The sequence below is a fragment of the Zosterops lateralis genome (genome assembly GCF_965231275.1).
Source record: "Zosterops lateralis genome assembly, chromosome: 2".
Taxonomy (NCBI): Eukaryota; Metazoa; Chordata; class Aves; order Passeriformes; family Zosteropidae; genus Zosterops; species Zosterops lateralis.
This window is the reverse complement of record NC_139763.1, coordinates 77,408,349-77,430,584: the sequence shown is the minus strand read 5'-3', so window position 1 is coordinate 77,430,584 and position 22,236 is coordinate 77,408,349. Positions and strand designations below refer to the sequence as shown.

Genomic DNA, 22,236 nt, shown 5'->3' with positions numbered 1-22,236 from the left:
ATCAGGTTAAAACTAGCTTTATGTACTGGCTGATTAAAACCACATCATACGTTTATAACACAGTTCTTCAATAAAACTTTTTGACTTTCAGATGTGGTTCTTTGAAATCACCTGAAAATCTGAATTGAATATTACAATGTTTAATTGCCAAATTCCTACAAGTTAGCACAAATTGGAACGAGTGCTAAAAGTGCAGCCTGAGTGGATGGTTTCAAAAGATGCACACACAAATCTGTTTTGCTAAGTACATGCTCAGTTAAGCTGGGCTTTTCAGGTACAGATGTTCATGCCTCAATCTCAGCTGATGGTTCTACTTATAGTGCTTGTGCAACTTCATACAGCCTGGTTGGGGTCTCAGGCTACAGCCTCAGCAGAGGCAGCCAACAGCCTATTTAACATCTCCCTGATGTTACAGAGTTTCAGTTTTTAAGGCTGAGTGACAGAGCTTCCACTGCAGTTTCCACAAGCTCAGGCTGATGACAAAGGAGGGACGTAGTACTAATGTGACACTCATGCTCTCAGTGTCCAAAAATGTTGTCTACTGGGCCACTGGACAAGGTTTGGGTGTGGCAGAAGGGCTCCATTGCATCTCTTCTTCAGTCTTCTTAAGATGTGGAAATTATAACATTACCTACATCTCTGAGATTGTCACCTTCTCCTGCATCAGAAGCCTCCCTGTCAGAAGCACGAATTCAGGGTCAGTTTAAGCCCTGGTACTGAACACAAATTCCCACACACAAAGAATTACTTCAGGGAAGAACAGAATTCAGATTGCAAACCTTTGTAGTTGCAATAAAACTGCTGGGTTTTCTCCCCAGTCTCCATCTGTTTTTTTGGAAACAACAATTTCAAGTTTCAATCATACCAGTAATTTAAACAATTATTTAATATCAGATGTGCAGTGCTGATATTAAAAGGGTAAAAGGCTCTGGAACCATAAGGACTATGTGCTGGCTGCAATCCTTGGTTGCACTGCTGACTGGAAATTATTTGGGGAGCTGAAAGAAGCTATACAAAACAAGAAAAGTTTGTGACCTTGATGAGGTTTTTTACAGAAACGTACAGTTTTCCAGTCCACCTATTTCCAAATAGTTTACCACTAAGAATCTGAAAAACCTGCTCTCATGTAAATCTGTCATAAAATAACACCACTTTTGGCAAGGCACACTCCTGGGGGAAATTCCCAGTTGAATGAGTAGAGTGATAATGATCTAATGAAAAGAAAATTACAATAATGACAGGGAAAAAAAATAAAAAAAGGTACTCAAAGGCATGCATGCCTAACTTTGGGAGAGAGGTGAAAAAAGGGGGAGATCTCCCCACAAATACACCAAATCACAAAATCAGGCTTTTTTCCCACTGTGATCTGATTAAATGAGGAATCTGCTTAGGGTTACCTCCTAACTCCACCCAAATATTTGCCAACATTTTCAAAACTAAGTTTATACCATACCATTAAATCACTAGCACAGGAGCTCTTAGTCACTTCAAGAGACAAAGTTCAAAGCACTGGACAGAATATTGGTTTTCTGAAGTTAAACCCTAGAAAAGTGGTTACGGATGGTGAAAGCACACCTCACATCCGATGCAGCTTAATTCCCACCTGCCAGTGAGAGGACTGTCTTACTCTTCTGCCCACACTTGGCTGTTCTACCTTTAGATATGCCTGGTGATGATACCAGGGAGTGATCACCACTGTGGCCACCCCTCCCTAGCATGGAGCAGCAGGAAGATGCTGCCCCATAAGGGAGGGCAAGCATGAGCCAAACACAACCACAGTAGAGACAGTGTCCTCATCAAGCAGGGCATAGTGCCTGCACGGCAGCCCCACACACATCATGACCCATCCAGAGAGCAGAGGCAAAAGCAGCAGGCTGGAGATAAACCTCAAAAGTAGGACTGAAGTCTATCCAGAAAGCAGCACTGAAGACAATCAACATTAAACATAGGTTTGAATCCACCCAAGAGACAAGATCACAACCTACAACACAGCTCACAGGAGAACAGGTTTCCCGGGCATGAGCTTAAGATGAGCCCTGGCCAATGGGCTGCAGCTATGGGTGAAGGTCCCAGGTGGTCAGGGCAGTTAAAGAACATTATTTCTCTCAAGGAACTGCCATTTGTATCATGGAAAAATAAAGTACTAAGGAAGGCTGCACTATCACCAGGATCATTTGAAGATACAATGACAAGTTACTTTAGTCTTGTCTCTTCAGTGTATGCACCAAATACACTTCTGATTTATAAATTAAAATATCATTAAAAGTACTAAATTGATGAGCTTATCCAAGTCTTCCATTGTGGAAAACAGTAGCTAGTATTGATACCTTGACTTCCTCCCACTCAGCCTTTAGGCAATGATATTTTAGAGGAATAATGGCAATATGCAGAGATCTATATCTCTTATCTGCTGACAGATCTTGCCAACTAGAATTGTGCACTGGTGTCTCACGTCAGTAGTTAGAAAACATGATGAGACATTTAGAGTTGACCTTTACCCCATGGTTAGTAAAAGAATAACAGATGCCTGCTTTGTTAAACCTGAAGAATATGAGACTGTTTGAGAGGATCTGAGTAACTACCATAAAGTCAGGAGTTCAAAACAATACAGGCAGAGGACTTTGTGGCATAAAGCTCTTCTGGGCCAGTGAATGTATGTGTCTGCCCGTCTGTGTCGAGGGGAAGAGAAGTTTTTATAAACTGAGAAGAGAACAGTAACATTTTTTAGGAAGACAGGGTAAAGGTAAAAGAATAGAGAAGTTTGCAAAATTATATCCAGGCTAATGAACTGGAGTTTCACTGCTTCCTAATTTTCACCCAAACAGCTTTAGGAAGGAGACTGGGATCCATGAATCACCAAGAAAAAAAATGAGTCAAAACAATTTCCACAAGGGTGAAACGGGACGCATAAAGAGTTCAAGGTATGTCATGGGTACAACATAAAGAGACTTCTTGAAATGGTGGCAACTATTCCAAGTTGGATGGCTAATTCTGTCCAGGTAATGGGTAGGACCTGTTTTTGAAGGGCATTCACATTAATCTGCATCCTGGCTACAGCAGGCTAAGTCAGGAATGGATACAAGAATTTAGTCAAAGATCCGGTTTTTTACTTCTTTTCCTCCAGTATTTTACCACACAGAGGGAGAAGGACTGAAACTTGAGAATAAAGCAAGCAGGCACTTTGTGTCCCTGCTGGAGACTGGCACCTACCCAGTTGCTGAGTCTTTAACTACTACAGGCAACCTACACAGGCATCCAAAGGGTTGCAATTCTTTTTTCAAGCTGTGGGGCCAGAAGGATGCTGCGAGTCCTACCAAACCCACCTGATGCATTTCCGGATAGATTTGTTACTACTGCTAGTGTAAATGCTTAACTACCAGGATGTACCAGTTCTGCCAGCAGGCATCTGCCTTCCTTGGAAATTTGGATCCTCACAAGGCTCTAGTCTGGATAGAGATTTTATCAAAACCTGTGTGTACTGGACTACAGGGACAGGACAGGTATCTACCCACAGTGCATGTCCTCAGGGAAGTCATACCATCATTTCCTGTGAGAAATCCAGCACGGCTTCCAAATGATACCACTTTTTAACATACAACTGGATGGAAAAGATTGAGTTACTGCCCTTTAGATCACATCTGCATTTTGTTCCAAAAATCTTACAGCTCACAGCTCTAATAACATATCAGGTCTCTTCACAGACTACCTACTGCTAGTCAGAGTCATCCTTCCTGGCTTTGTAATTACAGACTGTGGGAGGACTTGGACTTCTTAGCAGCCTTCAGAATGCTTTCGTGTGAGAGGAGAGGTATGTCTTCCCATCAGCTCAAAGGTCAGGGGTTGTGAGGAAGTTGTACACCAAGGTCTTGCTTTGACTATATATAAGAAAGAGGAAAAGCTGCCATTAGGGACATGTGGCAAAAATAATTGGAACTGGAGTTATTAGATTCAGCAAAGCACGTGGTACCTGACCCTGCAGGGAGTGTTGGGAGATGTGGCATGAACTCTGGACTTTCAGGGCACTTTAGTACAGCTGTGCCTTGAAATCCTTTGGGAACTGAACTGCAGAAGATACTTAATTGTTATGTAAAATGTATCTAATAAAACACAAGAGGAACAAAACACAAAATACAAAGGGAAAACTTGAAATCATCCAAGATGCCAATAACAAGGTGCAAAGTTTGTGTACCCTAACAGGGTGCATTCAGATAATCAATGCTAAGGAATAAATGATAAAGGTTTCTCACCACGAGGTTCTAAATTCTAACACTTTAAACAGAGGATGAAGTCACCATCTATTTCATGAGGAAATTCAAACCATATTATTTTGATCTACCAACGTTTTGTCTACCATACCACAGAGACAAAGGAGCAAAGCAAAAGAGGAACATCTAGTCCTTCCTTGTTGTGGGGAAATACATAAATTGAAAAAATTAAAACTAGTAAGTCTGAAGATATTACAGTAATAGAGGTCATAAGTAAACAATTTTAAAGTCTTGCATTTCTTAAATGAGTCAGATTTCTTGGCAGCCTCCCATGTGAGTGGTGAGGCCCAAGACTGTTTACCTCATAAGATAGCAAGCAGATAAGTCTGTGTAAGTGATGATTAAAGATACAAAATGTCTAAGATGAGGTGGGAGCAAGGGAGAGTCAAGAGCAGCCAGTCTCAGTTTAAAGAAAATATAAAGCAAATAGCCTACACAGACATTGAATACACAGAGGTTCAAGGACTGAGAGTGTCACCAAACTGGCAGTGATACTTCAGGTCTGCAGAAATGCAGAGAAGTCTAGTTGGAATCTGTTTCTCTGTGTGTAGGAATACTTTATATTAAGCACAGCATTGAGATACTAAAGAAAACAGAAAATGTTAAGCCTGTAAACCAAGAGCAGCAAAATCATGCCAGCACAGCAGCAATTTCATGTACAATTACTGTAGCATATTACAGGTTTGGTAGCTGAATCAGCAGAGCCTTCAGAATGGAAACCAATGAAATGTAAATCTGCGTAAGGCTTATTTGCTATCCCACATCCCTTATTTTCTACAAAAAACTGTTAGTGAAGACATCTGAAAGAGATGATGTTAGACATAGGGTTTTGATCCACCATGTGCTTTGATTTTATGGTTCTAAGTTTTCGGTTTTCCATGGTAAATATTGCAAGAGCCATACACTAAGAAAATTTCTTTCTTTGTTGTGGTGGCCTATTTTTCCTGAATCATCTGATATTTTTTCAGAAAATGAGAAAAACATATTTTTCTGATAGGTGGTATCAACTTCCATGGAAAAATCCTGTTGTTCACATCTCAAGAAGTTATGACATTCACTATATTTATGTAGCTTTTGCGATGTTCCAAAACCATTTACAAATGTCCATTAAAAAGCTAACAAATACTATAATTTCTTATTATGAAGACCAGAGAATGCTTACCAGTCCACAGAGAATTTTCTCCTCAATATAAACTATTATTTGTTCACAGACTTTCTTTAAATAAGCCAAAGAATAAATATTCAAACTAATTAATATGAAATTGCTTGCAGTCTAGTATAAAAAGAAATCAATCAGAATCCATCAGAAACAGAATCTGAAGATTTATTACTGAAATAAAGTAAACAAAGCAAGCAAAAACCTCTACAACAAAACACCAGAAATGGAAAAAAATAAACATGAATTTAGCTTTAGCTAAGCAGCTTCAGATGTTATGGTTTTGTGTTCACTCCAACAGAAATAACATATCATTGCAGCTGATACATGTAAGGCTCAAATGAACAAGGGTCCTTAAGACAGCAGTAGAAGCAGTCATGTTTGTCATTTATCCTGGCCAAGGATCATCTTTTATATTTCCTTGGGTCAAAAAATTTCCTTCCACATGGTATGAAGTGTTGTCTCTATTTACTTGTTACATTTTTCTGTGGGTGATCACTGGTTTGATACATGCTGGTCAAGCTGGTTCACTTTCAGGATTGTCTCATTTGATTTAAGGAAATTGAGAAAATGCCAAGCAGTGTAAGAAAGGGATTACCTGAAACACTGAATCTAATTTAACAGAATTGTTTTCCCCCTGAATTTCATAGATAACTGTCAAAATAACAATGGCACTAAAACTAGTTTCAGGCCTGACAGTTTTTATAGTCATGCTTGATTTTTATGGCAAAAAAAGAAGCAAACTTCCCAGAGTTTTAAAAGCATATGATTCTTCAAAAGCAACCTCCAGTTTTTACTGAAGTAATATTTTTCACTTAATATAAGCCCAAACCAACTTTACTTTTCCATGTAATCTATCATTGATGTATATTAATCATATTTTCCGTTTTTGTTGTTTGTTTGTTATTTTGCTGGGGTTTTCATATAGCAAAAAGCAATATAGAATCTGACATAAATCACATAGGTTTAGGATACGTTATATGAATTACAAACAATAAAACCATAAAGACACTTTAAGTAAGTTTTCTTAAAAGTGCCTAAAAATGACAGCAAATGATTGTAGTCACTGCAAAGACAACACTTCCCCAGGAAAGTGGTGGAATCAACCATCCCTACAAGTGTTCACAAGGTACATGGATTTGGCATTCAGGGATATGGTCTAGTGGTGAACACTGTGGTGCCAGGCAAATGATTGGACTCAATGATCTTAGAGGTTTTTTTTCAACCTTAGTGAGTCTATGACTTGACCATGAAAGGAGAGCTCACTACCATAGCCTAGTTTCCAGAAGTTGCAAGTAGCGGGATAAAAATTGAGATACATATAGAAGACAGTTTAGGAAACCTGAACCAAAAACTTAAATGATTCCTAATGCAAGAAACATACATTTTACCAGTGAAGCTCCCTATGGTCCTAAACTACAAGACACCAAACCCAGTATTCTGATGTACAAATCCAGTAACAGTCTCAAGTCTTTTGCCTAAATAACCAGAAAACTTTCTTTCAAGCAAATTTTCTACATCTCTCTGGATTGGTTTCTGCACAGATCCAGACTATTGATCAGCATGGTGTAACCCTGGTTAACTGTGGTCCTTCACTTGCCACTGTGAAGAAGAAGAATAATTCTACCCCATCCAAAACAAGCACATATGGCAGTGCAGGCCTGTAGCTGCTTTTGTGCTAACCCTCATGGCAATTACCAGCCATGGGCTTTTCAACAACACAGGTCAATGGATCCACTAAGCCAGTGCAATAGACTAGCACAACTTAATTTCATTTATGGCATTTCCTGGCATGGTTAACATTTTTTTAGGCTTACTTCTGCGCTGGTATGTTTTATGCCCTGAGGTCAGTCAAAGGCAAGGGCAAAAGAAAGGGCAGAATCATGCAGCTGTGAGCAGGGAAGAGCACTGAACCACTTACTGAACTGTATTTCAGCTTAGAAACTGTGTATTGCAATCTGGAGTTGTGTAACAGCAACAGACCAAAACAAGTGCTGTACCAACACACTAAAACAAATACTTTCATTAATGAAAATAAACTATATTTTGGGTTTATTTTTATTTTTTTTTTCATTTCTAAGCAAATGTCAGTCCAGACTGACAGAGTATTTTCTGAAAAATAAAGGTATCCAGACTTTTAAGCCCTTCTCAGCTTAAAAGAGTTTTAAACTTTTAACCTACTCTCTCCCTAATGCAATTCTCTCATCTTCCTGAATCTGCACACACACACAGCTTCAGACATCCTGCAAAAGGAGACTTGAGTTTGACCTACACTCCATTGTGTTCTGTATGTTGCCTTCAGGGCCACTGCAGCTTTTCCTTATTTTTGGTTTGTTTTTAATATGTGATGCATGAAGCAGTCTGAAGAACAGCCTGTAAACTTCATATAAGAGAAATACTTAAATTGCTCAGTCGTTCACTTTAACTTAAGAATGTCTGAGGGGTTTTTTCAATATGAAGACTTTAGAAAAAATTATTTAGGGACATTTGTGTCCATTTACTCATCAGAATTTTTATAGAAGATGCTACACAAGTAGGCATTTTTAAATTTTAAATGCTAAATGCAGTTGGAATCTGAACAAAATTTATCCTTTGTGGGATGAACACTAGCATGATCAAAGCAGCTCCAGAAGTTGTTTTGTAAATATATGATAAAGGAGATGAGTTAGATCCAGGATTGTTGCTTGTATTGTTGGAGATTTTACAACCCATCTCTTGTAACAGAAATCCCATGCACATTTTGCAACAAGGAGACAACCCTTGACTGAAAGAGTTCACAGCAATTGTTAAAATTGGAGAAAAGAGAATAAAAATATTACAGGCAAGTGATATAAAGACATTCAGAAATAGAAGCCTACGTTATTTACTCCAAAGTAAAAGTAGATACCATCATCCCAAATGTTCTAGATGTCAATGAAACCAATCTTCTAGCACAAATCCACCTGGAATAAGAATACCCACCAAAGTTAAAGACCCAGTTGTGAAATTAAGTTAATAGTAGAGAAGAAGTGGGATGAGAAAGGTAATAATCAGAGATCTGCAGGTGTGTAAAGATACTACTGACACAGCATTCTGATCCTGTCACACTTAAGGCCTCCTATACAGCATGAATCCTAACAAAATCTATGACATGATAGAGATCACCTCAGGCAAGGATGTATAAGTATAATAAAAACAGCTGTTTGTGGGAGGGGAGGAAAAGTTTCCATCAGGAAATAACTTACTTTTTTTAATGACTTTCTTGTTTAATAAGTAGACCCATGTGACCTACGTCTGCTTGCAAAGTTCCCAATCAGCATTTTCTGTTCCACATCACATAGCTCCAGAGACCAAATTCAGGGCATCTCATCACTGTAAGAACCCCCAGACAGGCTTTCTCTTTAGATTAAGTGAAGAAGACAGCCTGTTGCCAAAAGCACTCCAGATTGGCATGTTTCCTCTTGATCTTTGGATGAGAAATACTGTTCCTTTGGCATATGTCCATCTCTGGCTCTGTTTAGACTCTGTTTTGTCTCTCTGCCTCAGCCGTCTGAAGCCATAAGGCTAGCCTTGCCTTCGAAAAGACCTAAATTATATGGTTGAAAGGTTCTGCTATTGCCTGGAGGATGTTGTTTCATTATGGGCACTTACTGTTTCACTTAGTCCACAAACTGGTTTTCCATGTTTCTGTTATCACAATACTGTATGATTATGGTTCTTTTAATTGGCTTCAAGCAATCATATCTTTTTATAAAAAAAAAGGGGGATCCTCCATTAAAAGGGGATTACATCAGTTTATTTAAGCAGATGAGTGAGAATTGTACAATTGATCCCTAATAATAATCTCTTGACACAGAATCATGTTCACACAATCACTATCTTTACTGAAATTCCCATCAGAGCAAGAGAAAATCGGGATCATAATGCTGTGACTTTAATTCTGAGCTCAAAAGACATGAATTAGTTTCATGCTCCATCACAGGCCTCCAGTGACACCATGAACAAGTCATTTAATTCACCTGCCTCAGGTTTCTCCCAGAATGGTATCCTACTTCCTCATAGCACTATCGTGTTTGTAGCCTGACTCTATATGACAGTTTCTCTGCTTTTTTTTTAATATCCCACACAAAAGATATTATAAAAGGCACAGCAGTCCAAAATAGTCTTTCAAAATATAATCTCTAAAATAGTACAATCTTCATAGAAGACATCTGAACTTGTTACACAGTAGCTGCCATGTAATTTCCAGACATAAGTCTAGGGTAAAAGAGCCATTAGAAATATTTGTCTTGTGAAGGTCAAAGACACACTGCTAATCACACTACAAGTTTGTGAGTGCCCAGGGTAAAAAACTGAATTATTAAAATTATTTAAAATCTCTACTGCTGGATACATGCACAAAAGATTACACTTGTATATATGTGATGGTAGCTTTAAAATTTCCCAATCTTTCAAATATGTAGATATTGTTATTGCTTCAAAATGTTTTCTTGAAAAGATAGACTAATTCTCCATTGTGAAATTCCCTGGTTGCATGAAATCCTACAACTCTTCTCATGAACTGTGAACACACCTCTAAGCTCAGAAGGATTTCTTCTAAGTCTGGGATCCCTCTCTCCAGACTTAGACGTACAAATCAAGAAAAATTCAACAGCATTTTTTTCCAAGTACAAAGTGAGACCTCACTTTGAAGTGGCAAGGGTGTAGGAAGTGGAAACATATTTGTTTGTTCAAAAAACAGATGGGTAAATGCTCATTTTGAGAAATCAGTGAAAAGCTCCCTTCTGTCACAGCGATGAACCACCCATACAGAGTTATAAGAATTTTTTTTTTTTATCTACAGCAGCTTCAATAGTGGAGTGAAAATGTTTGAGGTATTGAATCAACAAAAACGTAAATGCTTGAAGGAAATATTGCAACAATCTTAATATGTGGGGGGGGGGGGGGGAACCCACTTTTTATTCCAGTAAACCAGTGACATCAGAAAAAAATGGCAAACTAAAAGCATCTTTGGACAAGGACAGGTTACTCGAGTATTACAGCTTAGAATGACAAAACCAAAGTAAGACATTTTTAATAAAGCTAAATTTTTTAGACTAAAAGCCCACTGAAAACAGTCAGAACTTTTGATTTCAGTAAGCTTTTAATAAGGCCTAATTAAGCTTAGTCTTCTTTGTAAAGATAGATTAAAATGTGAATGGCCAAGACTTCATAGCCTTATAAGACAAATGTGTTGAGATTTCAATAATGTTTTCAGTTTTCAGTGAATCTGATTAATTCCCCTTGTGTGGGAGCTATCAGTAGGAGACAAAATACGGAAATTCACAGAGATTATACAATCTAGAGATGTCATAACCTGAAACTCAGGAGATAAGCAGAACCCTGAGAGATTTTCTATTTTACAGGAGACTAGTATCACTTAGCGACGAAGATGAACTAGAAATTTTTCTATGAAAAAATGCACTTCCATTATGACTTATAGCTTTTATGAATAAATGGGTCTACTCCAAAATTTAAATATCCTTACCACCAGCCATTTTTTCTAGTATAACCCAAATCTCTCACACTGCAATTTGAACCAAATACTTCTTGTTTGAGCAGATACCCTCTTCTCTTTGAAGCAGTCTCACATCACTTAGTATATTCTTAGTATTCTCTCTGCATAAAACACACATTACATGCTTTCAGCATCTCTTCTTGTTTCCTAGACCTCTGATCATTATCACTGCTCCCTGCTTATCCCTCTCCACCTAGTTCACATCCTTGAACTACCATCTGCAAGAAGAGGACAAAGTTGTCCAGCCCAGAGCTTATTTCATAATCAAGTTGATAGAAAATATGTCCTTTTGCAATGATATAACACTGTTAATTCCATTTCAGCTTGTTCATCTGTATAACCTCAACATATATAAAACACATGAAACTTCTATTGAAACAGTTGCTCAAGGAATCATAAGGAGCAACTGTTATTTAAACTGTTTATTTAGAAAGCAGTCTCTTCTTTCATAGAAATTTTTTTTTTAGATATGGTTCTGACTCCTGGGAAAGCATAAAGAATCATCTCTAGGGAATTAAATTAAAGGACGAATGTTATTGCTCTACTGAAACAAAGATTGCAAAAGTAGTTGAATATGGCAAGGGTTTTCAGAAAAGCAGATTTCAGAAAACAGGGAGATGGTAAACAGAGTAATTTTCTGAAAGAATTTGAAGGAGTACAGGTAGGACTACAGAAAGGTATTTTGTAAGCCAAACAATTAAACAGGAAAAGCCACACAGTAGGAGTAGCAGAGACAATTATGTCTGTACTGAGAGCTCCTCAGTAACTTGGACCAGTGAAAAATGAATCATACAAAAAACAAAAGTAAGGATGAACATAAGAAACCAAGTACACATCAATAAAAGCAAAGATGTGAGTGGACGTAATGTGACATGAAGAGTTAGGCAAAAAAAGTTTCAGCAGTAAGAAGTAACTGGAAGACTAGAAGTAACTGGAAGACTGGAAGTAAAAGGAATAGTGAGCATATTCTTGAGAAACAAAAGATGCTGAGGAAGTGAAAATACCTAGTAATTCCCTGTCCTGCTGAGTGCCCAGTCCTGCTGAGATCTCCCAAAGAGATCTCAGTTCAAATTTTCATTTATCAAGACTATTCTTGATAATATAGTGGTGAAATAGAAAATACTGTTAGTGAAAGGATCAGAATTAAAAATAACTTTAACACATCCGTAAGACAATTAGCTTTATCTTACTGGGTTTGGATTAAATAACAAAATAATGTGCAATGATGAAAAGAGAAAACAAAATTCAGAATACAAAAAATACACAAAAGATAGAACGAGAAATACTTAGCTAGATGGTGGGGACAGAATTGTGCTAGGGTTACAATGACTTATACAGTGATGTCCTTCCAAAGAACCATCTCCTTATAGAATGCAATAATGAGAATGATAACTAATCCTACTTCAGCTTTTGTGTGTCCTCACAGGTAAATCTGTGTCTGGTTTCAGAACTTCATGTCTAGCAAGAAATGGACAGAATTCTGATTTTTTTTTAAAAAAAGAGCAAGAGTTTTTAAGAAGATGAGTTTTTGCAGAAAAAAAAAAAGAACAAAAGGCAGAAAGTTTGTTTGGTCTAGAAAAAAAAGATGAAGGAAACATGGTAAAAATTCAGAAGAAGACAATTATTGCTCTTCCATGTACAAGGGAGAAGAAAAAAAAAAAGAAATACTATTGACAGCAAAGGTTAGAGCTGGAGAAGCATTTTAGCGGGGTAGTGAAACAACAGAGGATACTATTTGAACAAACTGAGAAAATACCATATTGAGAACAAGAGGGAATAAAGTTCTTTCTCATGGATGATTTAGGAGAGGAAATTTATACTATATGTCTCCTTTGATCCTCTCCTTAATTTCTATATTTTCAGAAATGGAGGGAAGAGGGGGGAGAGTAATTACAATAAACACATTACATGATATTCTTTTTCCAATACAAGGAGGAGAGAGCTTCAAAATGTATAATTTTTGGCAATGTCTAATTTAATTTTAGAATTCCAGATTAGGAGCATCTGCTTTCTAAGGTATCTGTCTTCAGCCAGCATCATTTGCATAATTATAGCGCTAGACAAGGACCACACAGAAGTAACTCTATATTGAATAACAAAACAGACTAACAGCAATTTGAATCACAGCTTGATTTCCCATGGCTCCAAGAAACATTGGATAGTTTTGTTGGCCACGTGTAGAATAGACTGAGAACAATTTCTTCTTCTTCTCCCAAATATGGGTTCATCATTAAACAATACTCAATTTTTTAAGTTACCAATAGGAAAAATGAAATCTGAATTGGTTTACATCACAGAAAACATAATTTCAACACTTTCAGACTATCTTCTATTTGAGTCTTTGCAATTACATGAAAAATTACCCAGGTTGGCTATAACAGCCCAATTTAATAGCTTTTTAATGTGTGATTTGTTTATTTTTAAATATATTTGTAATATATCTGACATGACTATCAATACATTTCTGGTTTTACACTCTATGAAACTCAAAACCAAGAGGGCTTTAACTCAAACAAAAGAAATTACCCTGAGGATTAAAGTATAAGGACAGATAGCTATTCTACTATCTACAGGAGGGATACCCTGTTGTTCCCTTAATGTAATAAAAACATTATGAATTAAACAAAAAATGAAACACTGATGAGAAGAGAACAGAGTTCAAAGAAAGAACATATTTCCCTTGTTCACATGAAGATCTATTGTGCATTCATAGATGAAGCCATAAAAAAAAGACTTCACTTTCTATTTGATTTGGTTTTTTACTAAAACGAGAAGCATTTTCCTACTTTTGGCAGTAAACACTTCACTATCTTGGAAATTACAATGTAAGTCACATATTTTAGAGGATGAAGAGAAAAATCCACATCAAAGCAGTTATCAATTACACAGTAAATGGAAAAAAAAAAAACAAAACCTAAAAAGCAGAGTTCCCATATAAAGAAAGAATGCTTAGCTAAAATATTCTTGAGAAGTTTAATGTTGCACTACATTTCTTTTATGCATTTTGAGATTCACTGGGATAGTTATCCCTAATTGATTCTAGAATGATCATTTTGCTGTAAATCCTCAAGGGGACACTGCTATTCTACAATAGGTATTTTAGCAAACTTCCAAGTGTAGACAAGTTTATGGAAGTAACTTGCTGCTGCATTATTAATCTGCATCCATTTCCCTACCTGTAAAAAGAAAAATATATTTCACTGCATGTATTCTGTTCTAAATCTGACCCAAACACCCAGAATCATAGCCTGTGTCTTTCATCCTAGGATTGCTACTCAGTGATTCTCACATAGATTACTTGACTAGTTTTCAGAGAAGAACAGGACTAGAAAACATCCTTGTAGGCTTTAACGACTAGGCACATAAATTATTCTTTCCTTATATGCCATAAAGAATACTTTTTTTCAGGATTCAGGCAGAACTCATAAGCTCAGAACTACTTATTCCAAACAAGACCTAGGCAACTTTGACCATGCACAAAAGCAGAGCTTTAGGTAACACAAAAAATTAGAAAAATGTTCAGGCAAACAGATTATTGATTTACTTTCTGGTTTATGTACCTCTGTAAACACATAATTAGATCAGTGTAAAAAATATTAAATATTAACTTCAAAATGGCATTTATTTAGTATTTTCTCTGGATTTGCATTACTTCCTGAATAAAATTTTCTGCAATTAAATTTAGTTTTCAGGATAGGGCTTGCTTTTGAGAAATCGGTAATTCCTGTGTCATCCAACATTTCTATCGCTGTGTTTAACTTGGCCTAGTCCAGACTTATCTTTCTGAACTGAATCCAGCCTTTTACTTGGCAAAATGCTTTCACTGCTTTATGACTGCCAAGAGGCTTGCAAGATTTGCCCTTTGGATGGGCATTTCAACTGTGTTCTTCCTGCACAGGGAAGAATTAGCAATAGGCTGACCCTGCTCGTTACCAGTGCCCACAGTCAAGTGTTGCTAATGACGTCCTCTCGATTCCCACAGGTTCTCTGTTAGGACAGACCCAGCATATATCAACATACCCCAGAAAAATGACATTGTACCATAAAAAGCCTTCCCAGTTATCTGCTGAGTCAACCTAAATGCAAATTATGTGCTGAAGAGTACTGACTGCTAGGCACTTCAATCTCCTGGTGAATGGTAACTAATGTGAGCATGCAAGAGCTCTTGGCCCTGCTGACATTTGTGTCATACACACAGACATGGCAGAGATAAACTAGCATCATCTTCCACTGAGTGCACAGGACGCAGGTTACAATTACTACTCCAAATTTACAGAGCAAGGTATGAAGATAAGTCAGAAATTAATAATGATCTTTCCTTTAAAGAACTTATATACCTGCAAATCATACTATTAAACTACTAGCTGGCAAAAATGATGCCATCTCACTGCCCTGTGTTCATAGATCTGATTTGGCTCCTGAAAACCCAGGAAGCTTAGCAAAGACAATGTGTGACACCAGTTTCTGTCTCCTGAGGTCTGTTTCCCCTATGCCGTATGACTGCAATTGGCATCTATCTAGTTTCCATGCAGTTTCCATGATAAAACAGACAGCAGAGATGTCTGTCCAATTTCCTTCTCTTGCTAAGCTTTCTGTGGCATCCTTTCCACAATCTTCCAAAGTGACTGAGCTTCCTTCAGGTACCTTCTGTAATTCCTATTTCTTGACACCTAAACAGTCTGCAATCACCATAGATGCCCACTTTGACCCAAACATTGTGCAAAGGTGTAGCACAGGGCTAAGCTGAATATACCCTGCCTTTTAGCTCCTCATCTAGACCATGTAATCACCCAGTTCTTATCTGGCACTAACTTGCAGTCTGCTGACTAAGGGCAGGACCAGAATTTGATTGCATCTGCTATAGCCTGTTTCTTCTTTCATGTTCAAAGTGATACAAGTGACAAGGCTAGTAAGGAAGGCATCCACTTAGGGAACCGGATCCTGGATATGAAAGAATAATTGCGGATAATGATGTGAAAATTTAATTTCTTGGTGTTCACCTTGCTGATTTTCATAGTCCCGTTGTTTACTTACTTAAAATAAACTATAATCAATAATGTACCAAAGTTACTTTCAGAAAAATACAGGCAAGTGGCTATAACAGAATCTCACCAAAGAATACATGAATCAAATTTCAATTAAGATTGAAATCTACTACCTCTCAGATGCTTTTGCTTCCAAAGTGAAAATTAAAGAATGGAGGTACTTCTCTACTGTATATAGACATGAGAGTGATCCAAAAATTTTTCATGCTGAATGGAACTCCCAAAAGCTTCAAAGAAGAAATGCAAGGCAAAGGGTGATCTGAAGTTTCCGCCTTCTAGAGATAACTCTGTGAACCAAGACTGCAGATACCTAACATTTAGCTTTCCTACTCCATAGGCTAATACTTTAGGTACTAGGATACATAAAGCTGTCCTCATTACTTTGTTGTGATTTTTATGCTGCCACATCCACTACTTCCCATAGAATGCTGAGTAGCCTTCATCTGCTCAGTCACGGGTGCTGCACCCATCCCATCTGGAAGCTGGGAGCTGCTTGTTTCAAGTGTCTGTAACTTATGTGGAGTCAGGCACCTACTTCTTGAGGTAAATGCTATTTTGAGCATACCAGAAGGCAGAACCACAGCCAGTTAGGCAATATTCAGATTCAACCCAGAAGCACCCAGGAGGCGTAAGCAAACACAGCATAAGAGTTACTAAACATGATTTTTAATTTCAGCTTTGAACTTCAGTGTTTGAAGCTTCTCCAAACCACTTGGAGCTAGCTCATGTATTAATAACACTACATTTTTTTCAAGAAAGTTTACCAATCTGTAATTATTTATGACAATCTGAAACACTGATAGGAATGCCATATGAGTTGACCTTTGTGCAGAGACCAATATTTCAGGATAATATGGTCTGTACATACTAAATTACAAGGCATGGTTTCCAAACTATGATTTTGTCTAGCTACTCTCCTCCTCTGACAATGTTAACTTGCAGTGAAAATACCCAAACCAACAAAACAAACAGAACACATTGGCAGCTATGTCATTTAACAGTCAGTAAACAACATGAGACTCTATTCCAGACAGAGTAGTATTACTTTCAGTTTATACATGCAAGAAAATAAAACACTTAGACCTACTTTCCTGATGAATTTTAATTTATTTTATTTTTTTTTAATTTAACACTCTTCACCAATATAAGCTTTACATGTAATAACTTAATAAGGAGAAAACAAAAACTTTTAATAGAATTTATCCTAGCAAGTTCCTGGGAATCTTGGCAATTCCCAAGAAGAAACCTAAGTAAACCAGGAAGAAACTTAAGTAAAACAAACTCTTTAGAGAGCTAAAACAAATTCAAATACTCTGTAAAAAATTGCTTGAGTGACGTTTTCTATTCTATTAATATTTTCTATGCTAGATAGGTACAGAGTTAATCTTGTACACTAGAGCAATTCAAGAGGACTTACAAGCATCAGTGTCCTTGTATTTTTATGCCTATAATCCCAGTCTCTCAAGGGAAAGCAGCAATTTTCAGAAGATGGAGCAATGCCACACAGCTCTATAAGTAATTTTCCCATAATTGTGTACATTGAGGCAGAAGAAATAACAAGGAAGTTGGCAGACTCTCTATCGAAAAACATTACCCAGTAGAGAAGAAACACTCACAGTCCTTCTCTGCATTAACTGCCTAGATTAAGAGCATTAAGAGGAGGAGAGAGCCATAAATGTTGGGGACTGCATGTGTAGCCCTCTCTTCATACTGTGAGTAGGAAATAGGTGCTGCTGTAGGGAGTACCACGACACACCTCTCCTTTCCTCTTCCCAGGCTGCCTAGAAATAGGCCTGAGGTAGCCTCTAGAGTCAGACTAGGGCCACTGTCTGGAAATTACAGCTCAGTGTTTACATTTAAGATGAAGGAGAAATCCATGGTAATTGATCTGACCTCATTAGCATGTAAGATATTAGAATGATCTTAGAATAACAAACATAGAAGTTGATAAAACAGGACAAATCTCCCTGGGGCTCAGAAAAAAAAGGTGTCCCATTTTTCATTCATCTCTTCACAGCTAGTAATAACACCAGGTTAACTCATTTATGAGAGCCTTCCACTTGAAGGACTGGTGCTTCTACCTTGTTGGGTGTCTAAATTGTATTTCAGTATGGTTCACTCTCTTCTAGCATACTATTACTTTACAAGAAGAATGTTGTTTCAAAATGTTTAGGCTTCTCCTCAGATTCTCCCATCTTTTCAAGTTATGAGACCTACTGTTTCTACCAGGGCACTGTGCAAGAATCTTCTAAGGGAAAGAAAACAAAAGAGAAACCACACCAAATACAGATCTATCCTGCACACTATAAAGTTTGGGCCTCTACATTTCCCAAATACATCTTCAAATACCTTGTTTACTTTAGAAAGCAGCAAACTACAAGGTGCCACCTAAATCCAACACAAAACACAGCCTAGGACATATCGTTTCATCCAGAGTTTTTTTGTAAGTTGAACCCTGCAAGTGTGCGAGATCCCTCATTTACCAGATGCTCCTCCAGATGTAGCCAAAAATGCTCATTAAGCTCACAGGTTAACTATAAAACTTTTTTCTGCCAGTGGGAGATAAAACAGGATTGGGTACTCATTTGGCCACATATTATCTTATGGCAGATAAGTCTTTGCCCAGAAGAAAGACAATTCTTAACAAATCTACTTCCTTAAAAAGAAAGGTTTTTGCTGAGAAAAGGGAACATGTACATGTGAACCACTGGAATTTGTACATGAACTTTGATACACTGTATGCTGAGAAATTCTCAGTTTGGGTGAGAAAGATACAGATTATTTTAAGAAACATGGAACCACTTAAATGGATAATGATAGGTTACTTGGACAGAATATGCTATCAATATTGGTCTCATTAATATTTCCACTCATGATCTTGATATCCAAAGCAGCAATGTGCTTATGGAATTTCTTAAGATGAGAACGTTATACAGGAAAAAAATCAGTCATCCTGATTACCAGTATAACTACTTTGAACTAAAATGCTTAGTACGTGTTTTGGGGACCAACAAATGTTTCTGTTTTCACTTTGGAATCTGTTAGTTGAAGACAGGAAAAGAAAGATCTAAGAGACTTAGTGTAAGCACAGTAGTAATTTTGCTGTGAAATAGACACATGCAATCTTCATCAAAGGTGTTTAGTTCAATAACATAGTCATTAATGTGACTGAACAAGGTCTTGCATATAATTTCAGTAAACTATGATGAAGTAAGATCAAATCGAACCTAGAGATCTAGACAAGAATAAAGAAGGAAATCAATATTTTATTATATGACAGAAAGCTTTGATTTATTTCAGGTATTGTATGGAAGAGTTAAGAGATGACATTATTGCTTTCTAAAACTACATCAAAGAATATACATGGTAGAAAACAAAGAATGTTTTCAGTTACAGATGACATTGAAGAGAGAACAACTGTGCCTAAAATGACTTTGTGAATATATGTAGACTGAAAATTAGGTTTTTAATAGTCAGAAAAAAGATCTATTTGGAACATCCTTCCAGTATTTCAACTGGATTCTATATAGAGTTTATTAATTTACAAGTGAAATAACATGCTACTGCCTGCAAAAGCATTGAAATAAGCATTTCTTTTTAGTCTTATTCCTCCTATTATTAGAAAAATAGGAAAAATGTTAATGAGCAGAGTTTTGCGATCACTACGAATTAAAAGAGACTTCAATGGGTCTACTAGTATCAACACTGACAGCTAAATCTGATACCATCCTGACAAAATCTCAACCCTGTAAAACCTGAGAATTATTATTTTTTCACTTCAACAAATTCTGCAGGCTGTATTAGTAGAAATGGCAGCACCTCTTCTGCATTTTTGACAATCACAAAAATCTATTGTAAATACAAAGAGGTACGTTTTGATCAACAGTTAAGAAGTGTGAAAAACACAAATTATATCAAGGAATTAGAGCATGTAGGAGCTTTGAGCCTTCCTGAACTTTCATATTCAACTGTGTAAACAAAGATTTGGTAGGAGTGTGTGCATGGTTGTATTCTTGAAAGCCATTTTTGGCAAGTAGTTGTTTGTCTTGAAGTACAATTACTTTCATGTCCATGCCTTGATGGTTGTTTCCAGTTGAGTTGTTGTCGACTTGAAGGTGTGTTTACAGAGAGCTCTCATTAAATCCAGTCTGTACATTTGCATACATACCTACATACTGACACGGTGTGTCTGGATAAGCTACTCCAAATAAACATACAAGAACCAACCGAAGTGTTTCTGTTTACTGTGATAAGCCCACTCACAAACTTGTAAAAACCCAACTCTGCTGCAGAAACCAGCCTTGCAGTTTCCTGATGGATTTGGCTCAGCTGTATCTCCTTCACAGCAACCAAGTGCCATAGCAGAACAAGGATGTTTCTGTGATAAATGTGACATTGGGGTAAAAATTTGTGATGAAAAATATAAAAATACATGTTAGATTGGTGTTAATATAAAAATGTGAACAGGTATAGCCTGTTTTTTTAAAAAAATTCCTCTCGAGCTAGACGGCTGCCCATACAGGAACCACTTCTCAGCCTGAGACAAAGAGTGGGACAGAGGCCATCAGGATGGACAAAGACACTGGCCGGCCAAGATAAGAATCGGCATCGTACCCAGACAGAGAAGTTCCTCCCAAAACGAAGAGGAATTCTCCGCCGGAGACTACACATCGGTGTAATCGTGGACCGCGAGCCCAATCCGCATGTGAAAAGAACCTTCCCGGATTACAATTTGCAAAGTTCGACAAATCTGAGAAACCCATCCAAGGATGTATTTGGACTATTTGCTGGACTATTCCCCACACCTGTTTTGCCTCGGGACACGAAAAACCCTATAAAACCCCGAGCTGTGATCCGCTCCGTGTGGATTTGGGAAATCCGTACCTTAGGGTTCAGACCCCTTGTCCACGCAGCGCTGCGCCGCCCGTCCTATTTGTGGTTTCTCTCTTTATCGGTGATTTGGATTGTTTTTCTAATAAATTGTTTCTTTATTGATCCGATTTTTGCCGTTGCATTTATAACATCTCCCATCTTTGTCTGTGCAGGCCGAACACGCACAGGGGGCACACGGGGGGCACACGGGGCACACATGGGGGCACACGGGGCAGGCTGGGCACAGGGGGGCACAGGGGGGCACACGGGGCACACGGGGGGCACACATGGGGGCACACGAGGCACACGGGGACACATGGGGGGCACAGGGTGGCCAGGCCGTGCGGGCCGCCCTCAGGACCCTCTGCCAGAGCAGCCCCGCCGGGCCCGGCAGCGCCCCTGCCCTGCTCCACACTCCGGCCTCCTCTCCACGCAAACTCTTGGCAATGCCCCTCTGCCTCCGTGCCCTGGTGGTGGATCCTCCTTCCCGATTTTGCTCTGGGCGCCCCAAAGCCCCGGGTAAGGAGGAGGCGAGGGCCGGACCCGCAGAGCGGCGCACACCCTCAGCCTGGCCCGGGCCCGTATCGGCGGCCGCTGGAGGGCAGAGCGGGGAGCGGCGGGCGAGGGGCGGGCACTGCCGGGCCGCGTCCCGGCCTGTGAGCATGCCGCGCCGGGAGGAGGAGGAGGAGGAGGAATTCCTCGGCCGGGCCGGGGGAGGTTCGCACCGGAGTTAGCGCCGGGCAGGGAGGAAGAGCGGAAGCGGCGGAGGGAGCGGCGGCGGCGCTGGGAGCCCGCGGAGCCCCGCGGGCAGCGATGTAGCGTTGTGACAGCGGCCGGAGCGCGCTGACAGCGGGCCGGGCCGGCGGGGACGGAGCTTCTCCGCCAAAGCGGCGGCCGCGCCTCGTCTCGCCGCTGCCCCGCTTTCCCCGCTGCCCTCGGCGCGGCCCTCCCTGCGTTCTTCCCTCCCTCCCTCCCTCCGCCGCCGGCCGGGGGCCGCCGCCGCTGCCATGGGGCTGCCCACGCTGGAGTTCAGCGACTCCTACTTGGACAGCCCCGACTTCAGGGAGCGCCTCAAGTGCCACGAGATCGAGCTGGAGAGGACCAACAAGTTCATCAAGGAGCTGATTAAGGACGGGAGCCTCCTCATCGGGGCCCTGCGAAGTGAGTGGGGCGGCGGGACCGGCGGTGCCGGCAGGAGAAGGGGCTTCTTTTGTTTGAATGGGCGCCGGGCGCGGGCTCCCCTGCCGGCGGCCGCCGAAAGGCGCCTCCTCAACTTTCTCTGCCCCGCTCCCCGCCGCCGTGCCTCGCCTCGCCTGGCCTGGCCTGGCCTGCGGCGGGCCCGGGTGGGTGTCCCGGGGGAGC

At 39.4% G+C, this 22,236-nt stretch overlaps 1 protein-coding gene across 1 annotated transcript in view; it reads left to right on the top strand.

The window, feature by feature from the left end:
• The first annotated feature begins 21,850 nt into the window (after nt 1-21,850).
• Nucleotides 21,851-22,236, top strand: part of ARHGAP42 (Rho GTPase activating protein 42) — a 138,785-nt gene continuing 138,399 nt past the window's right edge. The window contains exon 1 of the mRNA XM_083854535.1: nt 21,851-22,035. Coding sequence (XP_083710661.1) covers nt 21,882-22,035 — 154 coding nt within the window. The 5' untranslated portion in view covers nt 21,851-21,881. The remainder of the gene's footprint in view (nt 22,036-22,236) is intronic.